Source organism: Microplitis mediator, chromosome 6, assembly GCF_029852145.1.
Source record: "Microplitis mediator isolate UGA2020A chromosome 6, iyMicMedi2.1, whole genome shotgun sequence".
Taxonomy (NCBI): domain Eukaryota; kingdom Metazoa; phylum Arthropoda; class Insecta; order Hymenoptera; family Braconidae; genus Microplitis; species Microplitis mediator.
The window spans coordinates 7,022,665-7,034,408 of record NC_079974.1 but is presented as its reverse complement, the minus strand read 5'-3'; the positions used below and the strand labels follow the sequence as shown (position 1 = coordinate 7,034,408).

The 11,744-nt window shown below is 33.3% G+C and overlaps 2 protein-coding genes across 2 annotated transcripts; one reads left to right on the top strand and one right to left on the bottom strand.

Annotated features, from left to right (window-relative positions):
- Positions 1 to 6,938: 6,938 nt before the first annotated feature.
- Positions 6,939 to 7,873, top strand: LOC130670444 (prostatic spermine-binding protein-like). The gene is made up of 3 exons (XM_057473850.1): positions 6,939 to 6,962; positions 7,007 to 7,485; positions 7,711 to 7,873. The coding sequence occupies exons 1-3, from the start codon at positions 6,939 to 6,941 to the stop codon at positions 7,871 to 7,873; spliced, it is 666 nt and encodes a 221-aa protein (XP_057329833.1).
- A 1,116-nt stretch (positions 7,874 to 8,989) lies between these two features.
- On the bottom strand, positions 8,990 to 10,456 carry LOC130670443 (putative ankyrin repeat protein RF_0381). Its single transcript, XM_057473849.1, has 3 exons — positions 10,088 to 10,456; positions 9,554 to 9,739; positions 8,990 to 9,028 (listed from the first exon to the last, which is right to left on the bottom strand). The coding sequence occupies exons 1-3, from the start codon at positions 10,454 to 10,456 to the stop codon at positions 8,990 to 8,992; spliced, it is 594 nt and encodes a 197-aa protein (XP_057329832.1).
- Between the last annotated feature and the right edge of the window lie 1,288 nt (positions 10,457 to 11,744).

The following is an 11,744-nucleotide window of genomic DNA, read 5'->3' as shown; positions in this document are numbered from 1 at the left end:
GCCGAGTGAGCTGCAAAGTTCTGGAGGGATAAAAACCTGCCGTGTTAGAAGAAAGAATCATCTGAAGGTAAGTGAGAGACATTTAAAACATTTTCTCTCTATTGATCGATTTATAAATGCAACGTGATCAAGCTCGAAGGCGTTTGGGTTCGTACTCTTCGAAAAACCCACAATAAATAATAAATATAGGAAGTGAAAACCTTCCTCGTATTCTTTACTGTTGTCCGCATCCTCCAAATCGCTCGTTAAATTCTTCTATCGCTACCAAAGGGATAAATCCCGGATAAATAATTTAAATCTAAGCGGCGGACATAACACCCTAAACTCAGCTCGGCGAGCTGAGTCAGGAAATACATTCACTTCAAAAGTTTATATATGTATTTATATATATATATATACATATATATATATATATATATATATACAATATAACGCGCCGTTCTCCAACGATAGCGTCCGCAATTCTACACCGATCTTAATGAAACTGAGTAAACTTATTCTATGGACGATTACCTTGGATGAGTTCGAAGATGAGCTGATTCGGCCAATAAGTTTAGAAGTTATGGTCAATTGAAATTTTGTAAAATTTTCAAAAAAAATTTGTTTGCCGCTTTAACTGGATGTAACTTCTAAACGGAAAGAAATAGCTTATTTTCGTTTGTTCTATGTAAAAGCTCGTTCGATTGCCTACAATTTTGACTATACAGCTCATTGATTGGACCATTTTTCATAATAGATAAATGGTTTTGAACATTTACAAAATATTATAAAAGCTAATTTTATGCAGGTTTTCACTTTGATTATAGCCACAATTTCGAACCGATCACCTTAAAACTTAGTCTACGTATTTTGTGCGTGACTACCATGTTCGAGTTTGAAAATGAGCTCAATCGGTCGATTTGTTTAGAAGTTATAGCATTTCAAAATTTTCAAAATGTCAAAAATTCATATTTTTACTTATTCTTCCTTCAATATCTTTTGAATGTGATAACTTATCGACTTTATATTAAATTCATCTGAAAGCTCTTCAAATAAGCTTTAATTTTCATGCCTATACATATGCCTGGATTACTGAAATTACTTATTTTACCATTCATTTAATGAAATTTTGCTATTGCATTAGTTCTCCAACTTCTTAGTAAATTCATGGAGCTACTTAAATTCATATTATCGCAGTGTGACACTTATAAAATCCAAACATCTCAATTCAATGGGTATATACAATTTTGTTTTACCGACAGTGTATAAATGATATGATATATCAATAACAAGATTAACATTAGTTATGATGATAATATTTTCTATATCTACTCGTCGTTTGATATTGTAATAGGCTTTTTATTTCAAATATTAGTACTAATTTCAAGCATGACACTGTGATATATCACAATCAAATTTTAATCTTAGAATATTTTATTAGTAGATTTTATTGAAAGCAAATTATCGCCTTTGTCCTTATGCTAGAATTTTCGAGCATTAAAACCATAATCTATCATAATTTTTCGAATAGGGTCCGGAATACCATTGGTCCGATAGTTTGAATATAAGCATAGGTATCTTTAAATAACGTCAAATCAAAACATATAGTCCATTATCATCAAAAATTCTTCTGAAGCTCATTTAGTTAGCTTCAATTTTTGGCATTATACTTATAATTTTTTGATTTTTTTGTTTTATCATCTCGAGAATTTTCAAGAAAATGTCAAAAAAAATTTTATTTCATTATCAACTTTTATTTGAACAGTGAAAAAAATTAATTAATGAAAAATCTACTTCCATTTCGGCTGCCGAATGGCCTTTTTGTTTTTTATGCATTGTGCTTATTTATTTAAGATAACAAATTTTTAGTTATGGTTGTGATTACAATTTAATTTTGAGCGGAATCTTTCTCCGTGTGCGAAAAAAAAAAATTTCTAATTTCAAAGATGCATGTTTTCGAAACAAAAATAAACACCTCTCTGAAAATTTCAGGGTCTTCTAAGGACATGTATAGGTAGTCTGCGAAAAAATTTGAGCCAAAGAAAAAATTAGATTTTGAATTATTAAATTTTGAACGTTTCTAAATATTGAAATTTTTGAAATTTTTTCCAAAATTTTTTTTTAAATACATTTTTTTTGGTAGCCCAAGTATCCTCTTTATAATGAACCAAAGTCGGTTATTGTAACTATAATAGTTTTCGAGATATTCAAAAAGTAAACTTGAAAGATTCGAAAAATAATAAGCTTTTGAGTTTTGCATTACTTTAAATGAAAATTTTTTTAATTTTTTTCGGTTAGTAAAACTTCATTATAGCATAAAGGTATACTTCTGACGAAATTTCATTCAAATCGGAAGACGTCGATTTCAACTATCGGTTGATTTGACATGGAATGATCCATATGTTATTCAATAGCTATTAAATCTTAAAGGCAAAAAATTAAGCTTTAAAAATTCGACAAATTACAAATAATTAATGAACAAGCGGACTTTTAATTTTTTTTACGATTTTACTTAATAAAATCGATAACTTTCGACAAAAATAAAAAAATTCGATTAAACTAAATCATTAAATGAGCTTCATATTAGATCAGAGCGTTTAAATCTTGAACATCAAAAAAACAAGTGCAAAAAAAAGTGGTGTTTCCGATTTTTAGGCGATAATATTATCCAAACTAACGAACCGATTGCTATAGATTATGTGGCAATGAAAAAAGACTGCAAAATAGTAGACACGGATCAATTTTTGATACATTTCGTATATCATATCGTAAGTTACGTAGGAAAAATGACGTGAATGGTTATTTTTTCAATACTTGGTCGCCAATATCTTTTGAACTACAAGACCGATTTTGCCGTTTAACATTTAAAAAAATCTTAGGAATAATCAGTTAAACAATTTTAAACATGTAAAAAAAAAAAACACTTTTTAAAATTCTTTCGACAACGATATATTTTGAACAAATCATCCAGTTTTGATGCTTAAGGTGGCATTTGACGCGGCATAAAGAGCCTTAAAGCTGGATAGATTTTGGAATCAATCCATGAAATAAGTTAGAAATTTTATTCTTTAAATTACTCCAAACATACTGTAACGGGGTGAAATTTATGTTTTTAAAACAATTCAAATTCAAATTCAAATTCGACTCGCGCCGAAACGAGAGCGACCTCCTCCCACAACAACAGCCGATAAATGAACAGTCTACTTATCGCTGGGGTCACTGCTGTCGAGTTTTGGGGACAGTTTTGTTTTAGTCGATGTTGGCCAACCTGCGAGTGAGGGGTATGAGGCTCGGCGATTGTCGAGAGACGTTCTCTTGGTTTTTGGCATTCACCGAAGACGGACGCATTACCCGCAACTATACAATTCATATAAAATTTTTATACTTAACACCCATTACAAGTTATTCGTACACACGCCATTTGCCAAGAGCATATAAGCCCACTGGTAAGTGGAAGCTTATTCTGGAAAATTATAAATTACTGTGGACTTTTGGAGTATTTATCTTGGAAGTGGATATCGAGGACGGAGGACTTGGTTCTGAGAGGCGAGGATCAACACCACTATTGGAGTTCTGGCGGCTTTGGGACTGTGCTGGAGGATAGTGTGAAGTGAGTGGAGTCTTTCTTGTGAAAAATTGTTAATAGAGTCATTTAGAATTGTAATAGAGTCATTTAGTATTGTAATAGAGTCATTTAGTATTGTAATAGAGCCATTTGGTATTGTTAATAGAGTCATTGAGTAATATTATAAAATAGAGTCGTCGAGAAATATCATAGAGTAGAGTCACTATAAAATATTTTCAAGGTCAAAATTTGTCGAGTCATATTCACCATCCATTTTAATTATTGTTCACCGTCATCATAAATTGTTGTAAGATGACCCGTCTTCAATATATACCAGACTCATTTTCTTCTGTAAATTTCTTATTAATTATTTAAAACATTTCCCTTATAAGTATAAGTTACAGCAAATCTTCTCTCTCTTAATTTTTAATTCACTGCGTGGTCCAGTCGGGGTTTACCCTCACCTGGAGATCCTGAGCATAGTTAGACAGGTTTACAAAACACCTGAAGTTTTGTACATGAGTGGGATACTTATTGCATTGAGACCACGAATAAATTCATGTAATAAGTACACCCATTACAATACTGTACAAATTAAGTTAAATTCTGCACAGATTTTAGGCATCAATAAATTGCTTTGAATGCCGCACTCAAGATCTGAATTGGTTAATCTGTTGAAAAGTGATAGAATATTTACATACAGGCTTACGTACGTACGCATACACACATACACTCGTATATCATCGTGTTCGAAACAGTTTTCTCGAACATCAAAACGTCAAGATCTTTCGAAAACTCGGTTTTGGAAGACCAAACCAAAGCCATTAGTTTGTGTTTCCCGAAAATCTGTAATTGTATTAGCGGGAAGTTAAAAATCTGTTCTATATACTAAGTGAGGTTTTAGTTGATAAATCTACTTTATTCATTCCATATCTATTTAAAAATTAAAAAGTTAGTATTACATAAACTTAAAATAAGTTAATCTAGAAGAAATTACTAGAAATAGATTACTGACAAAGTAATGTACTAATAGAAAACAATATTTAAAACCTTAAGAATCGATTTTCATATAAGGAGCCTGGTATGGAAAAAATATGAGGTATATAGATCCTTTTTAAGACGTAAATTCGATAGGTTGGTTTTTTTAGCTCATCCAAATATATATATATATATATATATATATATATATATATATATATATATACAATGCATTCATACGCTGCCCCGTAGAATACGGATACCCTTTACACTCACGCCGTAAAGTATGTATTATATACCTATATATATTATATATGTATATATAGTTAAATTGTATACATACAATTCATTCGTACGGTGCCCCGTAGGATACCCTATACACTCTATATACACTCTATAATACCCCTGAAAAGTGAAAGTCGTAACGAGGTCATTCGTTAAGTAGATTTTACACCTCATATTTTTTCCATACCGGGCTCCTTATATGAAAATCGATTCTTAAAGGGTAAACTCCAAAAATATATTCTCCTAGAATAAAATACTTTCATATAATTGGTTTAAAATTCATCAACAGGGTAGCCCAGTCACTAAAACACCCCAATAACCACTATAAACTCATGGTTTCGCGTGATTTTCAGAGATAAAAATTCTAACTGATCATTTTGAGTTCGGTCTGCCCTCCGTAATTTTCACAGAATCTTAAGGGCACTATAGAAATGTAAAAAAATCACCATAAGAATCCGTCTGCCAAAACGACCCCATAATCACCATAAACTCGTGCTATCTGGTGATTATTGTGGAAAAATATTTTAACTGATCACTTCGACTTCGTGTGCCCTCTGTAATTTTCACAGGCTCTCGAAATTACTATAGAAAGTGTGAAAAATATCACCATGACAATCCGTTCGCCGAAACGACCCCATAACCACCATAAACTCGTGCTATCTGGTAATTAATTTTTTCGAGAATGTGAATAACTGATTTATTTTCACATTTTCTATAGTAATTTTAGAAGTCTGTGAAAATTACAGAGGGTACACGGAGCTCGAAATGATAAGTTAGAATTTTTTCCCCGATAATCACGCGAAACCATGAGTTTATGGTGGTTATGGGGATGTTTTAGTGACTGTCCTACCCTGGTGAAAAATTTCAGAATTATATCGAATTATATTTATTTCTAGGAGGGGAAATTTATTTTGTCATTTTAGAAAAATTTTTTTTTCGTTGGATAGCATTGTTGGGAATTTCAGGTTTATATTTTTTTTATATCCCTTAATTTTTGTGACCAGTGTTCATAGCTATAATATGGATCTACATTTATGTAAATTTATCCTATTTTTTGTGCCAGAATTTTTACAACCTAGAATGATAATAATTAGCATCATCGATTGCTCTAATTTTAATTACAATTACTTTAATAGTTACAATTAGCATCTTAGACATTAATCGTCACTGTTATAATTTCCAATGGTAACACTAATTATTATTACCACTGAACAATTTTGCTACTATATCAAATAGTTGAAATTTAAAATTTAGTATCGTAGATAGTATAATGAGCTTTTCTCCGTGTATATCTTTGCATCATTTTATGATGATTAATCCTTATTAGGTTGAAATTACAGAGGAATTTTTCCTGTTTAAAAGTGTTTGTAGCTAATTTACGTTTTGTAATCGGCCTCAGCGGTAAAGAATTTTAAAGCTAAATTTTTCTCGAATTTTATGTTTTTTTTTTTATTTTACATGCAAACCACGAATTATACAACAAAATTGTACGGGGTTTTTTTGCACACCTCAAGCCCGAGAGCGCTGAGGGTGCTTTACTGACGGTTTTTCCTCGTTGACAATTTCATTTGTGCAAAAACCTTTCTACACTCTTTTCATAGCACGAAAATTGATTGAATTGTGTACTCGCACGCGGATATTTTTTTTTTATAGGGAATTTGATTTCCTACAAAAAAAAAAGTTATTCAGACCACGGCCACTATAGGACTAGTAGTTTTCAAGATAAATCCAATTAAATATCTCAAAATTTGAAAAATCGCTGTTTTATCTGAAATTTAAGTACTTTACCGAATTGCTCGCATAACTTTTTTTTTTAGAAAATGAAATTCCTTATAAAAAAATTTCCGTACGATTTTGTTGTAAAGTTTGAGATATACGAATAACATAACAAATTCCATGAAATTCGAGAAAAAGTTGGCTTTAAGATTTTTTACTGGTGAGACCGGTTACAAACCATAAATTAGTTGTATACACTTTTGAAGAGAGAAGATTTATCTGTAAGTTTTACCTATTGCCAATTAAATATCATGAAATGCTGCGAAATTATAGATAATTGAAAAAAAAAAAAACCTTTAAAATGTACGTGTTTATTAAATGGGAAAATTTCAAATTTATTGAGTGAGTACTTGAAATGAAAATTAAGAGCTCATCTTTGGTCAGACTTTTTCAATCAATATTCCTTATTTGTTTTTTTTTCAGTTCGATGAATCAAACTACGAAAACCGTGTTACTATCATCGACATGCCGGGGACTGAAGACAGCATGGCACTAAACGTAGACGGTTACTCAAAAGACGACTTAAAAAGCGACGGACCACACAGTAGTGATGGGGCTAGCGATGAACAAAATCCTGACCTACAAAATGACCCGAACGAACAAACTGACGCTGATGACAACATTGACAGTGACCATGACAGGGCTAGTCGTGATAGTACCGCGGCTACAAACGTACCTGGAAGTGATGGGGGTGACGAAGAAGAAGACGACAACGCCGACGATGCACGCGCGGGTAACGTTCACGACGCTGGGGACAATGATCGTAGAACCACTAGTGGGTCTGATGAAGGCAATGGTAACGATGGTGGTGATGCTGCCGGTGTCGAAGGTTATCTGAAGAACCATGATTGGAAGGCAGAATTTGCAGATCCTAGTAATACCGCGTTGGGTATTCAAGGATTGTTAGTTCCCGCTTTTAAGGTCAAAAGAGGGTACTATCAAGTCTTCGATAGGGCCAATTTTTCTGCCATTTAGCGGGAACAGATAATCGTCAACATCGGCAGGGGCAGGTATCACTGCAATACTTGCAATACAAACATGAGAGCCTCCAAAATAAACACACACGTTTTTGAAGAGCATGATGATGGTCATCTGTATTGCAATAAATGTTTTTTGCCATTTGCTAGAGTCAGACACATTTCTAGCCATCAGAAAAAATGCTCGGGCATAATATACGTATGCTTGGAATGCGCTGAAGAATTTAGTGCGCCTAGATTGGATTACGATCATTGGGAGAAATGTACACCGAACCTCCCCCTCCCTGTGCAGCTCAAACACCGGCCTCGTTAACGTTAACCATTTATTTATTTATTTATTTATTTAATTACAAACTTTACAATTAAAAAACAATTTGATTATTATTATTACTTTCGATAGTTTAGTTAAGAAAAACTATCAATTCTTCAATAATATTATTGATTTAATGAATTAGTTCAAGACGGAATTATTTACTAATTTTCTTAAAGAAATAAAATTTTGTTCAAGCTTGTGTATTAATACTGAGATTGATTCAATTTTTGCGATAAATTTGTGACATTTGCCAGTAAAAATCTAATTATTTTTCATATTTTTTGGTAAAATTAAAAGTTTCATCAAAAAACATACATGTGTACATAAATACCAAATAATTGTGTACAGTCAAGAAATCAAAACATGAAAAATTATTTATAGTTAATAATTTGTAGTTAATAATAATATAAGTATTTATATATATACTGTTACGATGTGGGATCGTGCGCCGCCGTTTTGATTCGGGTAGTGGATGTCACGTGCTCCAACATGGCGTTGCCGATACCGGGGCTATAAAAGTCGGCTGGCGCCTGTCAGGATCTGGAGGAGATGAGAGGGGTGATTGGTGGGCGAAGTGTAACGTAGCCCGATTTTGAGTTATTTGAGTTTTGAGTTTTTGGGTAAATTTATTGAGTAAGCATTTTGAATAATTATTGGATTTAATTGAGTCTTATGAAATATTGCGTTACAAATTATTCAATAATAACAAATAATAACTATGGGTTTTTCAAGTATTGTAAAATTTACCGCTGGGACAAACAAGTACGCAATCAGAGATATGTATGAACGTTACTGTTAACTTCTGCGCTCTTTCTCACTCACACTCGTGAGATATATAAATGGCCACCAACGCGGGAACAAATTACACGCCAATGTATAAAGCACAAAGGTACTTACAGTTATATAGAACGCGTACAGGCTCCATTGGTTGTAATTATCAATTTTTCAATACTTATTGAAAACAACATAACGATTTTCATGCCCAAATGACCATCAAATACTTTATATTTATTTAGCAACTGCCAAATAGCGTCTCAAATTTATAACACAGGCAACAGGCACACACCCTGCTCGAACAAATGATTATCCACGTCTGACCATGGCAGCACGTGTTTTTCACGCCGGCACTTCGGCCATGTTGTGATCTATCTCACTCTAACCAATAGAGAAATATACCTGTCGCATGTTAATTTTTACAACACACTAACATAATGCATGACTTGTTTTCGTGTAATTTGGCCCATTCCCGACATTAAATGACAACCCACACATTTCAGAGCCAATTATTAATATGATTTACAAATAAATCTTGCAGTAATTTATTCATAAAACCAGTAAATTCATTTATAATAAATAAATTTACTGATGCCAACTGTTGCGTTGACGCGCATGCGTCAACCAACCAAAATAATCATAAGCATATAAATAGAATGCGCAATTATTCATCCCAGCGCCAATAAAATCCATTTATATATTTAAATAATTCGGTAAATTTTCCTGAATCCGACGCAATAATAATAGTATTGGAGACGTGAGAGATGCGTGTGCTGCCATCTGTTACCCCGCCCCGACTTAATGCGAAGCTGCCGCGATATTTAAATATCGTGACACTATTACTCATTTTTTTCTCAAACAGAACAATAAATTATGGTTACTAAGATGTGTAAGGATTTGACTCACGCAATTGTAAGGCAAATTGATAGAAACATCCTCCAGATTCTCGCAAACTTTTTTAAGCAGTTGATTGCGCTTGCGTGCTTTATCAACAAGTTCCATCAACATATGCGCGTACAGCGGAAACTTTGAATTTAATTTAGGAAGAGTCATAGCTTTCTCAATTCTCTTATTCTTCGCGTACGTCGCCATCTGATGAACGTTTTTAAAAAAAAAAATTCGCAATAATAAACATTAGTGCTCTGAATTTTTTCTTCTTTCATATTCTCCACTTGAACTCTGCATTCATCGTCAAAAAGTCTTCAATCTTTTGTTAAGAAAACTACGCTTCATACGAAGCCCTGATTCATGAATATATCCAACAGCTTCGGATTTTATTATATGCCGTATAATCTTAACGGGATTCCCTGTTCTATATGTACAATCATATTTAAAATAAAAAATTAGAGCAAAAGATGAAGGCCTCCAGAGGATATCGAAAGATCTAGACTTTAGAATGAAGTCAATTATATTTACGAGTGCTGAAGATGAATTACATACAGCCATGGCACTCAAGTCCGCACCATATTCAATTAATAAAGACACCGTGAATCTTCGTTCCCGGCTAAAAGCTTCAATAACCGGCGTTAGATCTTGGTAACAATCCGTATTCCTTCTGATGTTTATATCAGCGCCAGCATCTAACAAACATCGAACAATGGCTTCGGTTCCGGTTTCAATGGCGAGATGTAGTAAGATTGCCTTTCCATCGCTTGACTTGACATTAATGTTAGCACCCCTTTTCAGTACAAGATCAATCACTACAATATTATCATTCATTACAGCATAATGCAATGCCGTGTATCCATCGCCTCGGTCTAGACAATGAGCATTGGCGTCAGCACCACGATTCAGTAATAATTTTACCATTTTAAAATTATTATACTTTACGGCAACTTACAGTGCAGTCATACCATCCCGATGTTTCATATCCATGTTCATTCTCAGCACTTTATAAAACTCACTGGACTCATTAAATGCATAATTTTTAAGAACAGCCCAACGAAAACGTAATGAGTTAAAAATCGACTGATACTTGGAGTAGACATCTATCGTTGCGCCTTTGTTAATTAATGTTTTTGCGAGTCTCCGATTATTTTTCAGTGCTGCAACATGGAGAGGCGTCAAGCCGGACTCTGCTGCGGCATTAACGTCACAGCTTTCGCGATCCAATAGAAGCTGGACGATGTTTTTTCGGTTCAACTCCACGGCAACGCCTAAGGCAGTTAATGCACCGCAGTTCTTGTGATCATAAACCACAGCGCCATTTATATTGGAATTAATCTCCAACAAATCGTTAACCCTTTTTATATTATTCTCTTGAATTGCTCCGTATAGATGAGTCCGATTTGAAAAAATGTGCAGACGCGAGGATAAATACTTGGACAGTTTTTGCCGGAGTGCTTCGGGCCTCTTGCCAGTGGGCTGGCGAGAGTATACGATCTTCTTAACCAGCTCGATCAATGTATCTTCCACAGCTTGATCATGTCGGTCACCTGGAAGTATTTCATCTAAATTTTTTCAACCTTTGCATTTTTGTCATTCTCTTCACTTAAATCTGGCACTTATTTAGCATCCATACCATCAAAATGTGAATCAGTGTTTGGTGATGAAAGTTTGCTGCCAGTGTCAACTTTACTATCATTTGCGCTAACCCGGAAAAAAAAGTTCTTATAGGATCTCATAAAAGTTACTCATATAAAATCATACATAGTTTTATAATGAAATCGGTCCTATAAAAACTTACATAACTTTCTAAAATCTTATATAATCATATAAAGTTATATATACCCGGGAAAAAATAATTTTATCTAATTATATATACAATAATTTATAAATCATTAGATCTAAAAATTGGCAGGATCTGATGATATATAATTATATGTGATCACGCATAAAAAAAAAAAAACATCTATCGATTAACTGCTATTTTGCCAAAGGGTCACCCATCCAACTAATGTGCTACCTCAATGCTGCTCAACTTTGATGATCGCTTGATTGTCGTCTGCTTCTCTAGTCTGCTTTACCCTCATAAGTATTTGAGAATCTGTAGCATTACTTAAATCAAATAATCAAATTGACACATCCTACATTAATAATGCACGAAATATGATTAAATTTCATTACATTTGTGTTTCATATAAAATTATAAGTTTCT